Here is a 23,752-nt window from a genome sequence, read left to right as displayed (position 1 = left end):
GTGTTTTTTTCTATTACAATTCATTTTTCAAAACAGTGTTTATATGTCTTTGATACTTTAACGTTGTCCTCTTTTCCTCAAAGTCAACTTATATTTATCTGTTGTATTCGACACCGAAGCCGTGAAAAAGAATAACCGCCGCCAAAACTAATTTAATGTTTTAAAAAAATATTATGAACAGAAAAGAGGGTAGAAAAAGAAAACCTTTATAGTTTCTTCTGTTAACGGCTCTAGCCTTCATTCTCCTCAATGTAAGTTAGCTTTCAAACTGTGTCCAGAATTTGTTCTATGTTAGTATTTGGGTTTTGTTACTCGTCTTGTGAAAAAAACAAATCTTTCCAGCCTTGTGTTTTATGTATGATGATTAAGTTTCCCTCTGGAATGTCTTCTAAAATTATACTTTTGTCCTTGTTCTTTATACCCTTTTCGATTTCTTAATCATTTGGGAGTTGATTATAACCGAAACAATAATGTCTTTTGGAGTTTATGTTATCTCCTCATTTGAACTTATCTGAATTGTAGTTTTCTATCAGTGTTTGTTGTGATCTGCGAGTGCATGTTTGATCCCATGAACTCCCAATCGAGTTTGTTTGGAACCTAATCTGAAACTGCCAAGAGACGATATTCATTGGGTTCCTCCTCCTCCCACTCGCCCTGCTGCAATTTCATTCCTTTTGTTTTTTCTGAGTTTTAATGTTTGTTGCAATCTGTGATGCTGTTGTGTTTGTATTTTTAATTCCCTCCATTCTACACTTTAATGCAAAAACCTTGAATTCACTGTTTTATTGTCCTGAATTGCAGAATTGACAACCGTTCTTCATGAATTTGACAAGTGTTGATACATCCACCGTTTCCTGTAGAGCGGGAAGCAACAACAAATTCCTTTTCTGGATCTTGGTTTGCTTCTTGCTACCAAGTTTTCTGGAAGCTCCTGAAGTATATGTTCATTCCCAATTGATAGAGCTCATTGTTGGGTTTCCATCTTCCTCAATTTGGGGTGTAATCTTTGGGCAAATCACACCTATAGTTCTAAAGTTTCTTGGTCTCATTTTCTGCACTCTCCTTGTTTTATCAAAGAGCTATGGTTTCTTCCCAGTTCTCTGTCTTAAATGGAAATAGTTCACCAAAGTCTTTCCTGAACCAGTTGGTTCTACCAAATGGACCACCTGATCTTTTGCCTTCTTCGAATTCTGAGGACTTTGAATTTTCTGATGTGTTTGGTCCATCTCCTGTTGAAGCCTCAATAACAGTAAGCTCCGAGAAACATGGAGATTTCACACCTACACGAGGTTCTGGTGGAAAGATTTGCAATGATCCTGATTGCATCAACATCCGCTCTCAATCTTTATTTGCTCCCACAACTTGTATTGGTCAGTCCTTGCAGCTGAGCAAGCTCAACTTACATGAGACAGAAGATGCATTGGACCTTGTGGAGGTCTTAACAGAAGTACAGAAAGAAATTGAACATTCTGTTAACAATGCAGCAGTAGAGAAAAATAATTTACATTTCAATGATTACTGTCTGAATAATCAGATTATTGGAGTTGAGGATTTTGAACTTTTGAAGGTTGTTGGGCAAGGTGCTTTTGGAAAGGTGTACCAGGTGAGGAGGGCAGGTACTTCTGAAATATATGCTATGAAGGTCATGCGCAAGGATAAGATCATAGAGAGAAACCATGCTGAATATGTAAAGTCTGAAAGGGATATACTAACAAAGGTGGACAACCCATTTGTTGTGCAGCTCAGATACGCTTTCCAAGTAAGACTTTTGATCGTATCATATGTTTCAGTGTCAGGATAGGAAAATGGACAGTGATATCATATTTGCATAACGACAACCTTTGTTTGTTGGACTTACAGACCAAATATAGGCTGTACCTTGTGCTTGATTTTGTCAATGGTGGCCATCTTTTCTTTCAGCTCTATCACCAAGGCCTATTCAGGTATTGTAATTTGTAAGCCACATGCTATGACCATATTATGCTTATACATGTTTGTCTCACACAACTTTTGTCAGGGAAGATTTGGCACGCTTCTATGCCGCAGAGATTATTTGTGCCGTTTCTTATCTTCATGCAAATGATGTCATGCACAGGGATCTTAAGCCTGAAAACATTCTTCTCGATGCAGATGGTCATGTAAGATAACATAAACTTACGTCTGTGATTCTGTCTCTCTGCTTTAGGCATGCCACATGCTTGCTTATTTATTCTGAAGGGATTTGTGATTTGTGATTTGTTTCTAACTTCTATCTTGTTGAATTATGGCATATTTATGTGCTTTATATCAGGCTGTGTTAACAGATTTTGGCCTGGCTAAGCAATTCAATGGCACTGAAAGATCAAATTCTATGTGTGGAACTGTAGAGTACATGGCCCCTGAAATTGTAATGGGAAAAGGTCATGATAAGGCTGCTGATTGGTGGAGTGTGGGAATTTTACTATATGAAATGCTTACCGGAAAGGTTAGAATCTTAGTATTTTTTTTGTCTTGTAGTATAAAATAGTGATTGCACTATATTATTATTTTTCCAACTTGACATATCTCTCTCAAGCATTTACTACTGAAGATGGAGCTCCAATTTCATGGAAATTGATAGATAAACTTGATTATCTGAACTGCAATTGACTGTTTTCTACTTTCATGAAAATAACTGAAAGTTATTCGTTGTTCATTATGCTTGGATTACATCATTTTACTCAGGTTTTTACTGAAATTGCTTTGTTTCTAATGAATTGCCAAAATAAGTTTGTATGTCTGATTTGCACGAAATTTATTTTGCTTCTGGAGAAAGAAACATAAGTTAACACAATACTATGTTAACTAACCCTAGAATGATGGCTAATGATATCAATCTCCAACTGAATTCTGCTAAGATTATGGTGAATGATTTCTATTAGCCAGTCAATGACCTGTAGCTCTCCGAAAACTATATCTTACATTTCCTTAAATTGTGGTGCTGTGTCAACTTTGATTGTTTAAACATGATTGTATTTGAAAATCCTGTTTCTTAGTAACTGCCAGTAATTATCATATTGCTCAACAGATTGAGAAAGTTATCTAGATCATTTGATTAGGCGTTATTTGTGACATATTTCTGGAGATTTACAATTCACTTGGATGTATTTATCTAAGGCTGATACTTAAGTTTGCTGATGTTTGAGTGAGTTATTGCAACTTTTATAATTGCAGCCTCCTTTCTGTGGCGGAAATAGACATAAGATTCAGCAGAAGATAATCAAAGACAAAATCAAGCTCCCAGCATTTTTGTCAAATGAGGCACATTCGCTGTTAAAAGGGGTACAGATTTTCTCCAACATCTAATCATTAGTTTTTTCCCCCTTTTGAGTAATATGGTTATGAAAAACAGTCACTCTTGAGGGAAAAGGCTTTTTTTGTTTCTGCTTGTATGATTCTGAAAAATCCATTACTTGTATGATAACGAAGTATTGTTTTATAGAACCATTTTTTTTATACACATTGGCTTCATAAAATGGAAGTTTTCTTCTTCAGCTGTTGCAGAAAGATGTCGGCAAACGCCTTGGCAGTGGATCAAGAAGCAGTGAGGAGATTAAAAGCCACAAGTGGTTTAAGTCTGTGAACTGGAAGAAACTGGAAGCCCGTGAAGTCAGGCCAAGTTTTGTGCCAGATGTTGCTGGGAAGTACTGTGTTGCTAACTTCGAGGAGCGGTGGACTAGTATGCCTTTGGTGGATTCACCAGCTTCTACTCCCAAAAAGGATGACACTACCTTCAACAAGTTCTCGTATACTGGTGCTCCAGTTCAGTAATGATAGAAATGCATGATTTCTACAATAAAGGTCCAATCAGAGAAGCCAATTCACGTAATTTGTGATGGCTTAGAAAATTATATATCTGTGATACTACCACACCTATAATTTATAAAACAGAGGATACAGCCACAGGTGTATACATTGAACATTCTATGAATCATTTAAACTGATAATGAACATTATATTCAAAATCATCTTGAGAAATTTTAACCAAATATAACCAGTTGAACACTTTTTTTTCCTATACAGAAGCGAATTTAATCTATTCATCTTAATTTCAAAAGTGAAACCGGATCTAATTCATTTAGAGCATTTTATCCCTTGCTGATTACCATCATTGAAAAAGATACCACCTAAGTTAAATTTCATCTAAAGACAAATTCAAATAAAAAAGAGAAATACAAAATATAAATATGAAACGTGTGTTTGTTTAAAGGAGATAATAAGTTTCATACTTTCCAACGTCTTATAAAGATCATTGTGTCCTCCCGTTATAGGAACTGTGTTGGATTATATCCGAGGATGTTGGAGCCGTAAAAATATGTTTTTTAAATTTGAGACTTTAACTGAGTGTCCAACACCTTAATATGCTAAAAACAGAAGCACTAGGAACAGAGATTACAGTATAAGTATTCATTTTGATTCTTCTACTGGTGCAAACACATTCGCACAGTCAACGAAGAAGCTCTTATTCTAGCAACTACACCACACGAAGATTACTATTCTTTAATCTCTTAGACAAGAATATAAAGGGGAAACTAAAACACAAGCAGAACACAGAAACGTGTAAGTATAACTTACTGAAACAAACATTATTCTTTTTGCACCTTCCTCTTATTATTGACGCTTCTAGTTGGGGTATTAAGATTAGCTAAACCACTGAGTTTGCTGGACTTATATCAGCGTTAGAGTTTTTGGTTTCCTTTTCTGTATCAGTTGTTTTATCGTTTGCATATTCTTGAGCAATATTGCCAGTGAGTTCTTTATCTTCTCCAGAGATTTCTTCAAGTGACCGGCCTCGTGTTTCTGGCACTAAGAAAGTGCAGAGGAATCCTAGCATATTGACAACTGAAAGTGCCATAAGTGCGGTCTTGATACCTTCTGATTCGTCTTGCGGATTACTTGTATAGCTTTGCACAACAAAAGCACCAATGATAGCTCCTGCTTTACCAGCTGCTGCTGATATTCCATGGCATGTTGAACGGAACCTGGCAGGGAACAGCTCTGCTGGCACTATAAATGTTGTGCTATTGGGTCCAAAGTTTGCAAAGAAAAGGGTGACTTCAAAAAGAATGACAAAGAGGGTGTGTTTGCCACCACAATAATCATATGTTTCATCTGGGTTGCATTCATCTCCCCTATATTCTGGATAATTGAGTCCCAAAACCAACATGCAAACAGACATAGCAAAAAATCCGCCAAGTTGGATTTTGTACCTTCCAATCTTGTCAATGAAGTACACTGTGCACCAGTATCCAGGGACAGTGGCAAACAGTGCCACTGCAAACATTGCTTTGGAGAGTAGAAATACCTCCTCTATGGCATTCATTTGGGAAGCACCGGGTAAAAATCCACTTGCATGGTAAATATCTTTTTGTGCTAGCTGAAGACTGTAGAAGGCAATATCCAAGAAGAACCAGGTGCTGGTTGTTCCTAAAAGGTGAAGGCCGTGCTTCTCAAGAAACTTTGAAGAGAAGAATCCATAAGAGAGGCTAGGTGTGGCAGCAACCCTGGTATTTGATTCTTCTAAAGGTATATCATTTTCAAGAACTTTAGCCATATCTTCAACCGCTTTATTGTGATTTCCTTCCACTAAGGCAGTGTACCTTGCAGTTTCTGGCAGTTTCATTCTCCAGTAATAAGTGAAGGCAGCAGGAAATGCACCAAACATTAGCACTATTCTCCAAACAAAGTCTCCTTGTGGCTGAGTAGATTGCACTGGATCAACTGCAAAAACGCTGGCTGGATAAGCTAATAGGAACAGTTTGGAGACCAACATGGATACACCTCCAGCAAACAATATTCCCACTCCTTGCATAGCAAAAACAGCAGCAACAAAAGCTCCCCTAGTCTTCTGATTGGCATATTCAGACATTATAACAGCTGAGAGAGGATAGTCTCCTCCTATGCCAAATCCTAGCCAAAACCTGAAGAAGCAAAGACTAGCAACCACACTTTTGGCTGTGGAGCCAAAAGAAAGCCCTGATGCCAAGGCACACCCCACCATGGTGGAAAGGGTTATGCCATAAACCTTTTTTCGGCCGAGTTTGTCACCCAGCCAGCCAAAGAAGAGCTGCCCTGAAAGGATGCCACACAATGCAACTCCTGCTATTGCATTGCTTACATTCTTTGGAAGCTTACCTGGACTGTGACTCATGGGGTCATAGTAGTACAGGCGACCTATGAGCTTGATAAGTGCAGTGATGCAAAAGAGATCATATGCATCAGTGAAGAACCCCATCCCCGCTATCCCAATTACCTTATAGTGATATCTTTTTGTCTTGGCTTTGTCAAGTGTCGAGAGGACACCACGGTTGGTGGCCATGGCTCTTAACAAAGGTTAGTGTCTGATGGTAAAACGTGAGCAGGAGAAGAGAGTAGAAACATTACAGTTTTATATACCATATTAATGAAGGAACTTAACTTGTCTTCTTGGATTTTGACAATTCAGACATTGCTTTCTTAAAGCTGGAATAACACATAGGTAACATCGAGTCTCAAATATCGTCTGGTTCAAGGAAAAATGCATTGATATATGAGAACACACAATGTTTATGTTGAAGCTTGAAAAGCCCTCCTTCTTAATGGCTAAGTTGCTATTGGTTTCTATCTTAAGTTGGTTTCCAACATAATATATAAAAGTATAGCTTTGTTATTATCTTGTGTCTTTCATCTTAGTGCCTTCTTTCACCATTCTTTGTTCCTTGGCAAGGGATTCTAATTCCTTGGTTCCCTTTGGATATTCTGCGATATGCATGGAGATTAATTGATGAAATCCATGCACGTAATCTCCAATTATGTTTTTCCTCTGTTGAGTTGACACGTGATTGTTTACAGGGCCAAATCCGCGTAACCTTCAAGGAAAAACCTTTCAATTTTTTAATGGTTACAAATGTTTACACAAAAAATTTGCATCTTTGAATTATGCCTTAGAGATGTGAGAAGATCGATGTAACTTCTTTCCTTAAAAACTAATTTAAATTACAGATATTTAAACATATATTCTCAACACATTTCAAGAAAAGATGTGTTAGGAAAAGCATAATGTTGGAAAGGTTTAGTAGTCTAATTATCTTTTTCCCTTGTAATCTTCTGAAGTTTTTGTGTTTTCTGTCTATTTAATAAGAAGTAAGAAACATGAATTGTTTGTATTCATCAATTTTGTTTAGTTTAATGACTTCAGAGTTCCGAGCACATTGGTATTGAGGATATCACACTCCAACTTTTGATGATTTTGAGTTTGTTTAATTGCGTTGTAAACTATGCAGAGTAGAAAATCCTCACCTGCATGTGTTTAATGAGACATTATAGGGCTGTAACTTTCATCCATCTCTAAATAATACAAAATTAAGTTTTCATTTCTGAGAAGGAATAATAAGTATTTCTAACTACTTGAATTTTATAATGGATGAGTTGAACATCTTGTAGTTAATCTTTGTTTTAAAGTGCAATTTTAATGTTTAAGGATTGTAAGTTTTCATTCACTGACTATGTTAAATCTTATATATAAATTATTTATACAAGTGATAAACATTGTTTAGTGATTTTTAATGGATTAAAAAATGATAAACAATGCGCCATCATACTAATATTAATTATGTAATGAATCTTAAAAGAATTTAGAGAGTAAAAAACATGTTTTTTCAAAATTAGAGAGATATTAATATTAATTCTTTCTTTAATAAATAAACTTGATAATAAGGAAAAAATCAAAATCAAAACACGTGATCAATTATGTTAATCATTATCAATGTTCAATTAAAAATAATTAAATCAAATTTTTATATTAAAATTATAATCTTTTTTTGTTACACTAAAATAAAATACATTAATAATTATTGTACTGAAAAAAGTATTTATTGATATCTGTAATAAAGCATTGCTCAATGAAAACATCATCTCTTATATTTACTCACCCTTACAAATTACAATGATTATATAAATTCATATTGTTCATTAAAGAATTGTTACAGTAAAGATAGAAAGTAAAAGAATACCTGTGCTAAATGAGTGGAATTTGAATAAGGCTACAATCATATCATCCAAGCTGACCTTTGTCAACCTTCCTTAATTACTTACCATCATCCATTATTATCATGCAAAACAGCCAGATCTTTCGGTTTTTAGATGTTACACTTATTTGCAACTCATTTGGTTGTACGATAGAGACAAAAGAGGTTTTCACTTCAACATAAAGACTCTTCTAATGGTGCCACATAAGTCATGACATGGAATTTGAATAAATCTTGAAGCTCATATATTTGGATTTGTTTTTGTGGGGTCATCATATCCATAACCCAGGTATTTGACATATAGTTATATAGAAATTGTAAAATCTCTTATATAAAGTTAATAATTTCTTCCTAAACTCTTTTTAATTATAATAAGAGATAAATATATTTTTAATTTTTAAATATGGTCACAAAATAGAATTCACCTTTCTTTCAATTCTGATCTCAATTTTTAAAAATAAATTGATATAGTTCTTCTAATTTTTTGGATTTGTTAAACGGAGTTTTAAATTGACATTTGAGATTAAATATATCAAAAGTGTAAATATATCCACTTTTGATATGTTAAAAAAAATTAACACAAATAAGTTAAGAAAATATATCTATATATTTTAAAAGTTTGGATAGCAAATTCTATCATATTTGGAATGGAATAAAGAAAAATTTCAATTTTAACTTTCATTAAAAAAAGTACACGAAGTTGCAGTGAATATTTTTTCATAAAATCTTTTTGTATAGCCAAAGGGAAAATTTCCATTTCTAGTAGCAGAAACAAGAAAACGTAAAACACTTTCTTAAACCTTTTTTATTGATTAAAATTTACTACAAACCAAAAAAACAGGAAAAAAGAGTGTTTAATAAGAAGTGAAAAATTTAGTAAAAATTATGTTGAAGAGTGTGCTCCTTGATCAATTGAGTACCCATTCTTGGTCTTTCAACTGTGGAAATAAGATCCCATTTCTTTGGGTTTATCCTAGATCTATTTTACAAGAAATTTTATGACCAAAACATTCTGTCCGAATTCAACTGTAGGTGCAAACTGTGTGCATATGGGAATTCTTAGATTTCCAATCTTTCTTATGTGGAATAATGTGACAATAAAAGATCGTGCGAGATACATAAATGAGTGATACTGAACTGCAAGGTTTGAAAACTTTTACTTCTTCAGTGTCACTAACTTGATACAACGTTTCTCACTGCATTTGTGGAATAAGAAACTACTACGTCATCTGAACATACCATGATACAATACAGTTATCATAACTTGAATACTCTAAAGACACAACAAGGTTATTCCTTGTGTGGTATAGAAAATAAGAAATCCATGGCAGGGCAAACATACGTATACAAAATAATCATGGAGTTTGTAGATTAGAGTCAGACTCAGATGATGTGTTATGGTTATTCAATTCAGGAAGCCTAATTTCCTCTATGTTCCTAACAGTTTCATCCATTGTTGGCCTATTATCTGCTACCTTAGCCACACATGCCAGTGCAATCTGAAGCATCTGCACCATTTCCTCTTCAAAATACTGCCCTCTAAGCAGCTCCTCATCAAAAACTTCAGCAGTCCATTCCTCTCTAACCACAGACCTCACCCATCTTGGAAGATCAACCATGTCCTCATATCCAGGATATCCTATTGGAGCCTTTCCAGTGAGCATTTCAAGAAGGAGCACTCCAAAGCTGTAAACATCAGACTTCTGAGTGATTCTCCTGTACTCGGTTATTTCGGGAGCACGGTAGCCATTGGCTTTTGACATGGTTGATTGAGTGGTCATCATAGGAGTGAGTCCTACATCAGTGATGCAGCCATCATGTTCTTGGGTTATGAGCACATTGGAGGACTTGATGTTGCCATGAGTAAGTTTTAAATCCATGTGCTCAGTGTGAATGGAAGCAATCCCCTTTGCAACTCCAAGTACAATCTTCATTCTTGAATCCCAGTCTAATGGAGCTCTTCCCATTCCTCTGTTCCCTGTTGTTAGGAAGGATAGAAGAATTAAGCAAAGATGTAGCTTTGTTATAGTTCACTATGTGTCAGCTAGTTGCATGATGAATTGCTTATTGCTACATAAGTAACATACTGCAGCTGTTGAATGGTGAACAAAAGACACCATTTTTGGTCCATTATCTTGCCGAATCCCTAAAACTACTCCTAAACAATCTTCAATGGTGATAGAAATAGAAAAATATGCTACTTTTTCCATGACATCAATCTAGATAATTGAAATTCTCCTTTAATAACCAGCATAAATATTGACTTCAGCTTTTGCCTATTGGTTACTCACACCAAGTAGCTTGATAAATATAATGCAGATGCAGAATGGTGAAGAAAGAAAAACTTACTTTGTCCATTATCAATAAAAGAGATTGGTGTATGGACTTGGCAACAGAAAGAGACAATGTATCAATAATCAACAATCAATGTAAATAAAACGTACCATGCAACAAGGAAAACAAGCTGCCTCCAGGCATGTAGTCATATACTAGAAGTTTCTCATCTTTGGAGAAGTAAAAGGCTCGAAGGGGCAAAACATTAGGGTGCCGACCAATTCTTCCTACAACCTCCATCTGCTGCTCAAACTCCTTCTTTCCAACTAGAACTTCCCTCAACCTTTTAACTACCACTGCTGTTCCATCCTCCAAAACAGCCCTATATGTTGTTCCATAGCTCCCCTTTCCAAGAACTTCAGCTGAAGCCTTTAACAAATCTTCAAGGTCAAAGCTGTAAGAGCAACCTTCAAAGAAAAACAGCCTGTTTTTTTCAACCTCTTGCACCCCACTCCCGAAACTCTTTGAAACCTCAATCTTTCCAGAACACGGTGCCTTTCCTGTAAGTATGCCACTGCTTTGACTTTTGTTCTTCTTTAAACAGCATACAAACATCACCAAAACTAGGAGAGAGAGGAAAGCACAGCCCCCAATTGTCAGAGCAAGTATAGAAGCTAGGCCAAAGTAACTCTTTGAAGTGGTAGCACTTCTATTTTGGGGAGCTGCTTCTGGAGAGAGTGGTTGATGAACAGGTGAAGGAGAAATGGAGGAAGAAAATGAAGATGGAGTGGAGACTGCAGAGCAGTTATTGAGAGGTGGTCCACACAAGTGAGAGTTCCCAGCAAAAGAAGTGTACGGATACTTGTTGATGGACTTTGGAATTGAGCCATTCAAGTTGTTATAGCTCAAATTCAAATACTTGAGACTTGTAAAGTTGAAGTCAGGAATAGCCCCAGAGAGGGAATTGTTTTGGAGATACAACCAGGTTAGTCTACTGAGATTCTGAAAGATAGGTGGGATACTTCCCGAGAAATTATTAGAGGAAATGTCTAATGCTATGAGTTTAGGGGAGAGGGAAGAAGGGATTAGACCTGAGAAGTTATTTTGCTGCAGGTTTACATATTGGAGTGAAGGAATAGAGAGAATGTCAGAAGGAAGGTTTCCTCTGAGGCCATTGGAATGAAGGCTCAGAATTTTAAGAGAATCTAGTTTACCCAGGCTATTCTCTGGAATGGAGCCCTGGAAACCTGCCCCTGGAAGACGGATGCTAATGACACTAGTTTCATTTTGGTTGCAAGTCACACCAGCCCAAGAAGTACAAATTGGAGTGGACTCACTCCAATTTAATCTTGGGGCGTGTGGAACATTTGAGAAGAACTCAAGCAGAGCTTGTCTGTCGGAGTTCAAGTCAGCTACAATCAGGCCAAAGAGAGACACTATGAAGCTTAGCAGAACAAATGAAACAGCACGGAATTGGAACTTCATTGCTTCTTGTTTGGTGTGGAGTGGAGGCAAGTGATAGTTTCAAGTCCTGATCTTAGCTGTTCTTCATCCTTGCTTGGTTCAGCTCTGGAAAATTATGGTAAAGTGTTAGCTGATCATATGGCTGAGAAGGATAAAAATGTTGAAAGTCATAATGAACTACTTTTTTGTTCTGTGACATTGAGTTACTTGAGTAAGAAAGAGTTTAGTCTAAAAACAATGATGTGCCACTTGGAAGGTAATGCAGAACTTAGACATGAAATGGTGGTTTAGACTATTAGTTTACAGAGTGGATTTAGAAATTGACCAGAAATCAAGTCGAATAAGTTCAGCAATTCCGTTCTTAGAGAACTTGAATTTTAAAGTGAGTGTCTTCTGTTGGTACATTTTTTCAAATAAATCAGTCCTTTCAAAACAAGTAAGAAGATTCCTTTACCAAAAAAAGTATTCCTTTACCAAAAAACAAGCAAGAAGGAAGAGGGAAAAAGGAGGATTGTGATTGAGAATCCAAGAAAAAAAGAACTGAAAAAAGAAAAAGCTGAAGTTTGACTCACTTTTGTACTTCATAAAGAAAAGGCATTGTCGCTAAAAGTAGGCTGAAATCTCCTAATTTAAAATGATGTTGTGAATCATGAGTGTTGATGTCTAGTTTTTGCCACCAAACCTGGTGATTGCATACTCGAAAAGTTAACCTTCAAATACTGAAAAACTACTTTTTTCCTTTGGAGCTAGATTGAAACATTTACTGTGACAAAGGACATTCAAAAGGGATGAAGATGGGTAAAAAATTTCACATTCAAAACAAGAATACCACCAAATGTTAACTAATACAACTTGCTGATTCCTCCAGTGAAGTCATACAAACATAACATCATTCACCTTACGGACAATGCCAGAAATATTAAACAAACAAAACAGTTAGGAGAGAAGGAAGTGACAGAATCAGCAGATCATATTAGAATAACTCTCATTGGCTACATACATGAATCACTTGACTCCATTCAACTTAATTAAAGACCAGATTTTCAGAGATACATAGATCATTGCAAGCATTGTACACAAAAAAAAAAATGTTATGCAGATTTGTGAAGAAGATGCTAAAAGCAAGGGATCAGGTTCCAAAAACAATTATGATGAGCAGCAGAGGCAACCACCGACAAATGGACCATGTTCATCAGAAATGCCTTATTTTCCAATCCATAATCAAGCAAGTGTTCACATTTGGAGTTTAGAGGAACCAAGGGAAAATACCTGTGTATGAAATTAAGTGTGAAGATACCAAGAATTGCAGCATTACCAATTCACAAAAATGAGAAGGAAATATTTAATCCAGTTCAACAAAAAGAGGAGAATAGCAATGAAATTCAAAATCTGTAATGAAGATCTAATGAATGGCGTCCAACAGAGCAAAAGTATAGTTTTTGTGCACGCAACATATGACATGAAAGCATGAAATAAATAGAGATTGAAACTAAGCAATTAGAAATTGGTGATCATTTTCCTACTTAACTACAAATCTACTCTGGCAGCAATAATGAGGGAGCTAACCTACACCAAATTACAAACTCCTTTTTCTCCCTAACAATCACATTAATGTCCACTTTTTGCAGTTGAAATTAGCTCAACGTAAGAGGAAAAAAGAACATGGCTTTGCATGACTTCAACTCTAACGTTTGAAATGAAGCAGCAAGTCATAAATTAAATTAGTTGGCATGTCTTTTGGGAATGGACCCTATATTATTCACTAATTAAACAACTCACACAATAACTATACGTCTTGTTTAAACCATCAATATGAACAGTGCAATTTCAGTTCTTAAAACCACAGGACCCACTCAACCCATACACCAAATTTACTTCTAACCGCATCAAAAGCCAAATCAAATTTTGAAAATGTTTGTTTCAAGAGATCCTACCTCTGTGTGTGTTTAATATTTCAAACTATTCAATATTTACTACACAAATAAAACAGAATTTGAATCATTATAGAGTAGTATTCTAAAAAATTTAGAAATAGATTATTAATGGTAATGGGTACACATATTGGAAATTGATGGGAAGGAAATACGCATAAAAGCTATGACTAGCTGTAGCAGAAGAGAAACACTACCGGAACTTTCCTTCTGCCTGTCACATAAATAACAAATTTTCGTAATTTTTTAAAGTAAATGATATTAGTCTTATTGTTGTTTCTGTTATCAGTGGGGTTTTTTTTTTTTTGACAATACATTGAATATTAATTTAAATTATTATAACTAATTCATTAAGTAGGATGACAACGGTCGGACGGAATGCGGGTATTTTCTGTGTTATGCCTCCTAAATATATTTGTCTCGTTACATGTTAGGTATATGTGAAAAAAGTAGCTACGGATATAAAAAAACTTACCAATACCTATGATTAATTGTGGATATTTTTATATTTTACTTTTATAAATTTTGAATAAAATTAAAAACAAATCTTTAAAATTTAAATTCAGATAGAAGGATAATGTTCACAATCAAATTACTTAATTAAAATAATAATGTAAATAAATTTGGCTATTTTAAAAAGTAAACTTAAACTAATTATATCAAAATATAAATTTTAAAAAATTATCCTTTATAAAATAATTTCAATTTTATATCTTTAAATGCAATATTAAGGCAATATAGTTTAAGCAAACCTTGTTTTGTTTTGAAGTTTAACATAACCTCTAACATAAAATAGTATTTAATCATCTAGGACATCTTTTAGAAGCACTTTAATGTGCTTAATGGATACAAGAGCGTCTATTGAAAGAAGAGTGTTTAAGGTATGTTTGACAAGTGTTAAACATTATAGAGTTTATAACAAAATATCTAATCGCGAAAGCATCTAATAAAGAGTTAGGTTGTATAGGAATCATATAATCTCACTAAACACTAGATATCTTAAATGCTTTAAAAAGTTACTCAAAACAAACGATAGTACTCGTGTCATGCCTAAATCTTAAATTGTTTAACGCTTTAATGCAAGTATGTTCAAGTACTCTTTTGTCTGCTATGGTGTGCTCTCTTTTTTTGTATAAATTACCAATTTTATTCAAAAGTCTACTCAGAATTAGAAGAACGTTTAGAGACATAAGGATATTCAAAGAATATTTCATACATGCTTTTTGTCTGTCTCATTCGTACAAAGCACAGTTGCTCTATCAGGACGCAACATAACTTTTGACTCTATCATAAAGGCTATATACCTAGAAGAAAGTTAAAAGCTTTAAGTAACGGTTCTTTCTCGAAAAATTCTATATAAAGAGGATTGCTGAAGAGAAGAAATAGTACTTTTGGTATCAATACTATCAAACACTCATTAATTCTCTCAAAGTTATTTCTTTTAAGACTCATCTTTAATAAGATCATTTACAAGTTTTCATAAGTTCTTTGTATTGGTTTTATATCCTCTCTGCGAGAGTAATCTTTTGTCTTATAAGATTTCAAAAACACTTTAATGTTTTAGATTCAAAAGTGAATTCAAATACTTGTAAAGTTTAACTCAATAGAGTTAAACGTTCTAGACAGATGCAGGTGTGATGAAATTCGTCTAACCATTTTGGCTAATTTGTAAACTAAGAGTAATTAAACTCGTTTTAGTGGAACCCTTTAAAATAATTTTAAAGAAGAAATGGACGTAGCTCAATTGAAATAAACTAGTATAAAATCAAAGTGTGCTTTTCTGTCTTTGTATTTAAACAAATTTTTCATTCAATGTTTTTTTTTATACTTAAGTGTTTAACTACTATTCCAAACCGTCTAATCCCTATAAAATAATATTAAATACTATTTACGAAAAGTTTTAAAACACTATTCAAATCACCTTTTTTTTCTCTATTATTTTTATGTGTTTCATACAAAAATAGAAATATAAAAAATTATTCCATAATTAATATTTATTTCAATAATAATATTATTTTGATCACTTCAATTTAAAAAAAAATATTCAAACAAAATTATTAATAATTATTACCGGATAAAAAGTACATGCAGATGATATTATCATTATACCTATCTCGTTAGCAAGCAGGTAACTAAATAGTATATCTATTATTCACGAATATCCATTTAAAATATTTATTTAATATTCATCACATATTTTTATTAATATGGATTATTTTACTATCCCGTAATGGACCAAATTCAAATGTCAATTTTTTTCTACTTGCATCCCACAAACTCTACTTGCACCTTATCAGCCATAATAATAATAATAATAATAATAATAATAATAATAATAATAATAATAATATATTAATTATTTAATCCACGTATTAACAAATTCACATATAAGTATTTTTTTTTATCATGTTTCTAATAATTAAACAAATCTTAATGCAACGTACATTGGTAAGTTCAACTTACAATTGAAATAAATTTGAATTGTTTATTTATTTATTTATGTAAATAAGAAATCCCACAACAATATCCAAGACGACAATATCCAAAAGAAATTTCTAAAAATTTTATTATCACTTCACCAAAATTAACCAAATATTCTAATAGACACATTGAATTACTCAACAATTTTTTTTCATACAACTAACAAACAAAAAATTTGAATTACTACAATATTTCATTCTCTATGCAAATCACACACTAACAATCTAGTAATTTAATATAGTTAAGGTAACTTATTTCATGCCTCAATAAAGTTTAATGCAATAACTCTTTCAATTTCTTACTATTTAAATCTTAATAGTAGGAACGACAAAAAAGATCAAGTTTGATAGGCTAACTTGTCAGTCCAACCAAAAAAGGTGGGTTGGGACAACGTTTTTAATCTGGGAGTCTGAATCAACTCATCCACTAAATCCTGTCGCTTGACGGATCAAGTTATAAATCTCAACTCGTTTTCAATTGGCGAGTTAGTCTGATCCAATCTATTATTTTGATCAAGCTAATGGGTCGAACTTAAACAGACCAAATTGACATGTTTTGTCATTCCTACTTAGTCATAATATCTCATTTTTTGAACTCTAATATCCAACTTAGCAAAACACAAACCAAAGAAAACTATCATTATAAACGCAATTTATAGTCTAAGTAAATCATCACATATCATTATATTTACATTTTATACTACAAAATCTAAATCCTAAATTTTAAATAAATATAAATATATCAGTATTACCTCAAAACTGTTGGGATAAACTTAAATTTTAGGGTTTTATTAATAATTTTGTTTAAATATTATTTTATTAGTTTTTGGGTATAGTAATATTTAGTTTGATTTGATAGAGATAAAATAGGGATAAGTAGTTATGATTTTTCAGTTTATCTAGGTACAATATTATTTTATGATAGATTAAGCAAATTTTATTTTTAAGATAGTTGATATTTTATTTTTATTGCTCATAATATTGTAAGTGTTGTGGTTATTTAAAGCCCTTCAATTATAATGAATAATAAGACTCAATTTTAGGAAAATATCAGAGTGCGTATATTGTGAGATTTTCCCAACAGTGGTATCAGAGCTTTATGCTCTGAGTACCGAGAGAGAGAAATTAAGAGAGAAAAAGTGAGTGCTTGATTTTTTTGTGAGAGAGATGACAAAGGTATTCAATGGGATGAGTGTGCCACAATTGTCAGAAAATACCAATTACGACAATTGGTCTTTGTAGATGAAGGTTCTTCTTGGATCCCAAGACGTATGGGACATAGTGGAGGACGGGTACATTGAACCCGCGGATGATGAGCATCAAACAGTGAACCAGATTGCTGCATTGAAAAAGACACGAGTGAAAAACAGATAGGCTTTGTACTTTCTGTATAATGCAGTGGATGAATCTGGATTCGAGAAAATAGCTAATGCAAAGTCAGCAAAAGAAGCATGGGAAATTCTGAAGGTGGCATACAAAGGAGATACTCGCGTGATGCAGGTTCGAGTACAAGCTCTCAGAAGAGAGTTTGAACATATGGAGATGGATGAAAATGAGGGAGTTGCTGATTTTATAGCTCGAGTGCAGAAGATGGTCAACCAACTCAGAATGAATGGAGAAGAGGTTCCTCCTAATCGGGTTGCGGAAAAGATCTTGAGAAATCTGACGGATGATTTTGAAAGTATCGTGGTCACTATTGAAGAGACATGATTTGTCAACTCTCACTGTGGAGGAGTTAGCTGGGTCATTAAAAGCCCACGAATTGAGGAAGAAAAAGAAAAAGAGGGAACCCAACAATCAATTACTACAGGTACAATTTGACTCGAATAAATCTCGGATTACTCAGAGCCGAGGTCCTGGTGGCAAAGGACGAGGTGAATGTGGCCAAGGTAATGATAATGAAGATCAAACCGGTCAGCAGAATTGGCATGATCAAGGACAAGAAAAAGGTCGAGGAGATCAGTCAAGAGTGGAGTGTTTTAAGTGTGGCAAGTACGACCACTATGAAAACAAGTGTAGGTCAACAAAGTGCTACAACTGTGGCAAGTTTGGTCATATTGCAAAGTATTGCAAGACCGAGATAAAGGGGGAGACGAATCTCGTTACTGAAGATGTTGAAGAAGAATGTGGAATCCTGTTGATGGCAAAGAGCTCGGATGCAATGGAAATGAAGAGCCCCCAATCCCAACAATAGATGAAGTGATGTTAGTAAAGGATGCAACAATTGTGGAGAAGGAAAACCTTGAGAAAGAACTCAAACAAAAAGATGAAGAGATTCAGCGGATAGGGAGACTTCTAGAGGAAGCTAATGAAATTATGAATAAACATAGGGTTGAGCTTGAGAAGCTGAAGAAGGTGACTCTTGAAAAGGAAGAGGAAGATGATGATGTTGAGAAGAACCCGATGAAGAAGTCGACAGAGATGGTTGAGAAATCGCCTAAGGTTAGGAACGAGTTGGTTAAGGTTATTAAGAAGTCGAACATAACAAAGTCAGTCAAAGCATTAAAGAGGTCAACCAAGGTAAAAGATAGGAGGGCAATAAGGAAAAAGAAGAACTCAAATTTGATTGAAAGAAGCAAACCCGGAGTAGGATGATGCACATGGAAAGTCGAACAAAGGAAGAAAGAATTTAAGTTTATGGGGGAGTTTGTTGGGATAAACTTAAATTTTAGGGTTTTATTAATAATTTTGTTTAAATATTATTTTATTAGTTTTTGGGTATAGTAATATTTAGTTTGATTTGATAGAGATAAAATAGGGATAAGTAGGTATGATTTTCAGTTTATCTAGGTACAATATTATTTTATGATAGATTAAGGAGATTTTATTTTTAAGATAGTTGATATTTTATTTTTATTGTTCGTAATATTGTAAGTGTTATGGTTATTTAAAGCCCTTCAGTTATAATGAATAATAAGACTCAATTTCAGGAAAATATCTATCAGAGTGCGTATATTGTGAGATTTTCCAAACAAAAACAAGTATTTAACCAAACTTAAGCTTTTGAAACGAAAGATGTATCACTTGAGCAAAGCATCCTCACTTCAATCTTCTTTTCATGGAGAGAAAATCAACTATAAATCTCTCCCTTGCAACATATAAACTAGCATTCGAGTAACCACATTCTTAAATGAGAGAGAAAAATGATATGGCTTTTATCTCGCTTGAGCATTCAAAAGAGAGATTCTATTATAAAATTTATCAACTTTTATAGAGATACAATATATCAAGTTGATTCTCCTCTTAATTGAAAGCTAATACAATTATTTACAATTTTTATATTACTAAATTCTTTTAAGTACAAAAGCATACTTAAACGCCATTTCAGTAATTCTGCACGTGGAAATATATAAGAAAATATAAATTCCAAACTAAATCGCCCAATTACGTACAAGAAAACTATGTTTCATTGACTTGATCTTTTTTCTCAGAGCACTAGTATTTTTTCAGTATTTTGTCTTGAACTAACATAATTCAATATAAATTAAAACTCAGTCAAGAAATTATTTTTTAACTCAACTTTATATTCAACATAAGAACTCCTTATTCTAACTCTTTAATCTAATTCAGATACACCCATTAGTCATTAATTAACAATAGATAAAAAGTATTGCAAAAAATAGCTAAAAAGTATATTACTAAGCGCTATATAATGCATCAATATGAACAATAAGATCATGAAAGGAAGAATGATAGTACATTTTACCTTTTCTTCTTAATTTTCGTATGACCTAAATGCAACAACTAATGAAATTCTAACAGACATCAGTGTTTTTCCATTTTGACCTTGTTCATTAAAACCTCATATGTTGCTCATTTATTCTCACTGCGTGTTTTTTTCCACACGGAACTGACTAAGAAACGTTCTGCTTTCGATTTTATTGACATTGGTTATGATTGCTTGCTGTATTGTTGCTATTATTAGGTTATTTAATATGATGGTTGATTGTGAAAATTTAATTGAGGATGAGACGTTAGGAATTGGCAATAAAATGACTTTTTTTATGTTTGGCGAAAAATCGAAATGAGTTAAAGAGTGTTGGTGAATGCTGTAGAAACTACAGCACGTTCTATGAGATAGTGGAACCAATTTTCAAGAGAAATGACAAAGGGGTCGTTGGTAATTGTTGTTCTCGAGATATAAAGAAAAGTGGTTCGTGTCCATTATTTAACCAAGACCTATGACTATTGAATCGTTCACGTTTTGGCTTAGTGACTCTAAGCCGTAAAATTCAAGAAACGTTGTCATAAAAAGAATTGAAGAAGCATAAAAGTGGATGGGAAGCAATACAAAAGGTGCACTTTCTAGTCCATTATATTTCATGCTACTCAATGTAGGTAAAGCTAATTATGTAGGAGTGTTATGATGTTTTATTTTAGTTGAATTGTAAGTATAGACTACAACTCTCATTTAGTGAAAGAAACTGAGGTGGAAGAAGAAATAAGGAGAAATGAGTAAAAGGTTAAGATGTTGAATTAAAATTAAGTAAAAGTAAAAAAAAGATTGAATGAATGGTAAAATATTACGTGTTCAGTTGGAAATAAACAAAAAAACCGGTAGTTAATGAGAAAAACAAATTTGTTCTTATATTGTTTGCTGAGTTTTTTATCGTATTTTTCTGAGTTCTTAAAATATATTATTAGACAATAAAAAAAATCAGTAGAAAATATTGACTCAAATCCAATAAAAAATCTTGACTAAAATCCAGTAAAGAATCTTGACGCAAATCCAGTAAATGAAATTAGAGTTTTTTCTTTAGATGGATAACAAAAACCAAGACATCACAATTGACTGCGGATTCACGCTTGATAAAGTTTTTTATGCATGAGACTCTAATTCTAATTGATAAAAAAAATAAAAATTGGTGATAAAAATACTTTGTAATTTCAAGGATTAGGTGAAAAAATTGTAAGATTTAAGATATAAAAATTGGTTTTTGAGAATATCTCTGTATGCATATTCCGTTAGGATTAACTAATTACATGATTACATACTTTGATACATATTTAATAACCACCAATAATCATATTATAAGTTTCCTTCTACACTTTTCCCTGGATAACACATTTTGCCTTTCACACGGCACGTGCTTTTAACTCCCTCTTTTCTGTGTTTTCAAATGCCCAATCTTCCCTCACATCAAACTGACCTTAATGATCCACCCAGATGGCAATGATAGTTTACATAAAGCACAGAATGGGCAGACAATGATCAGTGAAGTAGAGGATCCATCCATGGAATTGCCATAAAACGATGATAATTTTCATCAGTTGATGAACAAGAGGTAGCTTAAAGAGGAATCAACACTACATATTTCGGCACTTCACTGTTACTTTCATGGCAAGGAACAGTGGATTCTAATTTTCTAAACCAGAAAGGTTACGCAGTTCTTCAAACTTCGTGTATGTTATGTATACACAGCTTACACACCACATAGCTCCCAAGAAAAAGCCATCAAATTTATGGCCAAGTAGGTCTCATTCACGTTAAAGTTTGATACACTATCAGTGCTATCAAAAAATCTCGTTAATAAAATAATACCAGGTACCATCGGTGAAGCTGACGAAAAATCGAAAACTAACAAACAAAAAGGAGACGTAGAATATCATAACAAAATATAGCATTAAAATTAAAATAACCAATACAAGAGGTTCTGCAAAAACAAATGAACTCAACTTAGTTTAAGGGAGTGTACTGACAAAATAACCGATTAAATCTTGCAAAACTACTATAATTCAATCTCTAACACTTAATGTAACAGACACAGACTTAAGCAGTAGCACTGTTCAGAAAAGCTCTTCCAGGTTGGCGGTTGGCCAATGGTCCATGGCATCCAAGAAGCTACAAGACCACAAAAGAGAAATTGATATGAGCCCAAATGAGTACATTTAAAGTATTTCACAGAGAAAATATTTCATTCAGAAACGAGATTTTGTGCACCCCACGCTTAGATGTTGTACACATGTATATGACAGAATCTATATAACAAGATTCCAGTTCGTTCACATTACCTTTGCATTAACACCATCCGGCACAATTCTGTTCTCTGACTTAAACCTGATATAATCAGAACGGCTAAACTTGGTGAAGCCCCTGAGCACGCATTTCAAACAATAATAACCAAAATTAAACACGGAAGAAAAATATGGCTGTGTAATAAAACAGAAAATTTATGCAGAAAATTAATTATTAATCTGCCAAAAGTGCAAATATATACCATTTCCTGCTAACAATAATCTTTTGACGACCAGGGAATTTGAACTTGGCACGGCGAAGAGCCTCCTGTGCATGGTGGCTGTTGCTGTCCTTGCAGCGGACAGAAAGGAGCACCTGCCCGATAGCCACTCTAGCACAAGTACCCTGTGGCTTTCCAAAAGCACCTCTCATTCCAGTTTGGAGCCTATCAGCTCCAGCACATGAAAGCATCTTGTTGATCCTAAGAACATGGAATGGGTGCACTCGGACCCTCAAGTGGAAAGCATCCTTTCCAGCAAACTTTGCCATGTACTTGTTGCAAGCAATGCGGGCAGCTTCCAATGCTTCACTCGAAACATTTTCCTTCTCCCAACTTACCAGATGGACACAGAAAGGAAACTCATCCACACCTTTCTTCTTCATGCCAACATCATAAATTCTGATCTTGGGATCCGGAACACCACGACAAAAACGGGACTTGGGGTATGGCTTGTTTTTAATTTGCCTATAACACCTAGCAGGTCCTAAATAAAACAGCATTCGTAATTACAATCACCTCAATCACACATAAAATCTGGAGCAGTTCATTTCAAAACATAATATATTTTAATTGTAATTCCAAACAGTAAAGCATAAATCGTATTCAATATTAATACTAGAAAACTGACAACCAAGAATATGGAAGAATTTGGACGAGCTCATTCAATAATGAGATTGTAATTTTTAACAGAACAACATATATTCATGATGACTATTAATACCTAAAAAGATAAATTTGAGTATACCATCAAGCACAACACAAAAACACTCTTACAATGAATAAGGCAAAATCATTAAAACAGTCATCTAGCTTTAAATCAACAGTAATCACATCAACACGAAAATAAAACATACCTAGAAACTCATTTTCCGAAATCGATATAAATTTAAATGAAAGAGGAAATAGTTCGCGAGAATCGGAAGCACATAGATTCAAAAAAAAAGAATCTAACAACAATAGTTAATTATAACATAGAAGATAAGAAATTGAACCAAGCAATCAAAACTCAGTGAAGAGGATAAGGAGGATAGAACTTACTTCTCCCCATGGCTGCGTCTCTCTCTTCTCCACACGCGTTAAAACTGAGACTATCTACGCAACCCCAAACCCTAGAAAAAGTTGTTTATATAGAGGCAGTTCCGTAGGGCTTTTGCCTGTTTATGAGTTGGGCTTTCTTTTGGGCCCAAATTGTACTATCGGGGTTTATAAACTGATAAATTATTTTCTTTTAACGCAAAAACATTTCATTATTTTTTAATGAATCATTTTATTTTATTTACTAAATTTAAAAGATGAAGCATTCCAGATTTACGAAGTCTAAAACTAAAAAAGAGTGTTAAAGA

The 23,752-nt window shown here is 33.8% G+C and overlaps 4 protein-coding genes across 11 annotated transcripts; 1 reads left to right on the top strand and 3 right to left on the bottom strand.

Annotated features, from left to right (window-relative positions):
- The first annotated feature begins 171 nt into the window (after positions 1-171).
- LOC108338436 (serine/threonine-protein kinase AtPK2/AtPK19) lies at positions 172-3,965 on the top strand. 4 transcript variants are annotated; one of them, XM_017575316.2, is made up of 7 exons: positions 172-251; positions 802-1,759; positions 1,861-1,943; positions 2,018-2,138; positions 2,291-2,464; positions 3,193-3,300; positions 3,514-3,965. In XM_017575316.2, the coding sequence occupies exons 2-7, from the start codon at positions 1,082-1,084 to the stop codon at positions 3,787-3,789; spliced, it is 1,440 nt and encodes a 479-aa protein (XP_017430805.1). In that variant the 5' UTR covers positions 172-251; positions 802-1,081; the 3' UTR covers positions 3,790-3,965. The 4 variants fall into 4 exon arrangements, with proteins under 4 accessions (XP_017430805.1, XP_017430807.1, XP_017430808.1 ...); XM_017575318.2 differs by lacking the exon at positions 172-251 and adding an exon at positions 273-290; XM_017575317.2 differs by lacking the exon at positions 172-251 and adding an exon at positions 306-632.
- Positions 3,966-4,078: 113 nt separating this feature from the next.
- LOC108338435 (low affinity inorganic phosphate transporter 8) lies at positions 4,079-6,888 on the bottom strand. Its single transcript, XM_017575313.2, has one exon. The coding sequence runs from the start codon at positions 6,335-6,337 to the stop codon at positions 4,664-4,666; it is 1,674 nt and encodes a 557-aa protein (XP_017430802.1). The 5' UTR covers positions 6,338-6,888; the 3' UTR covers positions 4,079-4,663.
- Positions 6,889-9,157: 2,269 nt separating this feature from the next.
- Positions 9,158-13,462, bottom strand: LOC108336335 (probable inactive receptor kinase At5g58300). 5 transcript variants are annotated; one of them, XM_052881021.1, is made up of 4 exons: positions 13,032-13,283; positions 12,335-12,444; positions 10,469-11,867; positions 9,158-10,002 (listed from the first exon to the last, which is right to left on the bottom strand). In XM_052881021.1, the coding sequence occupies exons 3-4, from the start codon at positions 11,781-11,783 to the stop codon at positions 9,380-9,382; spliced, it is 1,938 nt and encodes a 645-aa protein (XP_052736981.1). In that variant the 5' UTR covers positions 11,784-11,867; positions 12,335-12,444; positions 13,032-13,283; the 3' UTR covers positions 9,158-9,379. The 5 variants fall into 5 exon arrangements, with proteins under 5 accessions (XP_052736981.1, XP_017428240.1, XP_017428239.1 ...); XM_017572751.2 differs by lacking the exons at positions 12,335-12,444; positions 13,032-13,283 and adding an exon at positions 13,329-13,462; XM_017572750.2 differs by lacking the exon at positions 12,335-12,444.
- Positions 13,463-21,777: 8,315 nt separating this feature from the next.
- Positions 21,778-23,578, bottom strand: LOC108336246 (60S ribosomal protein L10). Its single transcript, XM_017572629.2, has 4 exons — positions 23,448-23,578; positions 22,392-22,893; positions 22,186-22,267; positions 21,778-22,015 (listed from the first exon to the last, which is right to left on the bottom strand). Exons 1-4 carry the CDS (start codon positions 23,455-23,457, stop codon positions 21,944-21,946), a joined length of 666 nt encoding a protein of 221 aa, XP_017428118.1. The 5' UTR covers positions 23,458-23,578; the 3' UTR covers positions 21,778-21,943.
- Positions 23,579-23,752: the final 174 nt, after the last annotated feature.

The sequence above is a fragment of the Vigna angularis genome, chromosome 7 (genome assembly GCF_016808095.1).
Source record: "Vigna angularis cultivar LongXiaoDou No.4 chromosome 7, ASM1680809v1, whole genome shotgun sequence".
Classification (NCBI taxonomy): Eukaryota; Viridiplantae; Streptophyta; class Magnoliopsida; order Fabales; family Fabaceae; genus Vigna; species Vigna angularis.
This window is presented reverse-complemented; position numbering and strand designations above follow the sequence as displayed.

Bases quoted from the DNA above. Each gene is read 5' to 3' on its own strand.
- LOC108336246 (XM_017572629.2), bottom strand. The intron at 22,268-22,391 runs GTATATATTTGC...ATGCGTGCTCAG, and splicing joins ATTATTGTTAGCAGGAAATG to GGGCTTCACCAAGTTTAGCC. The intron at 22,016-22,185 runs GTAATGTGAACG...GTGGTCTTGTAG, and splicing joins CGGATGGTGTTAATGCAAAG to CTTCTTGGATGCCATGGACC.
- LOC108336335 (XM_017572751.2), bottom strand. From the start codon at position 11,783: ATGAAGTTCCAATTCCGTGCTGTTTCATTTGTTCTGCTAAGCTTCATA. The intron at 10,003-10,468 runs GTACGTTTTATT...TCCTAACAACAG, and splicing joins CTTGTTTTCCTTGTTGCATG to GGAACAGAGGAATGGGAAGA.
- LOC108338436 (XM_017575316.2), top strand. From the start codon at position 1,082: ATGGTTTCTTCCCAGTTCTCTGTCTTAAATGGAAATAGTTCACCAAAG. The intron at 1,760-1,860 runs GTAAGACTTTTG...TTGGACTTACAG, and splicing joins AGCTCAGATACGCTTTCCAA to ACCAAATATAGGCTGTACCT. The intron at 3,301-3,513 runs GTACAGATTTTC...TTTCTTCTTCAG, and splicing joins CACATTCGCTGTTAAAAGGG to CTGTTGCAGAAAGATGTCGG.
- LOC108338435 (XM_017575313.2), bottom strand. From the start codon at position 6,337: ATGGCCACCAACCGTGGTGTCCTCTCGACACTTGACAAAGCCAAGACA.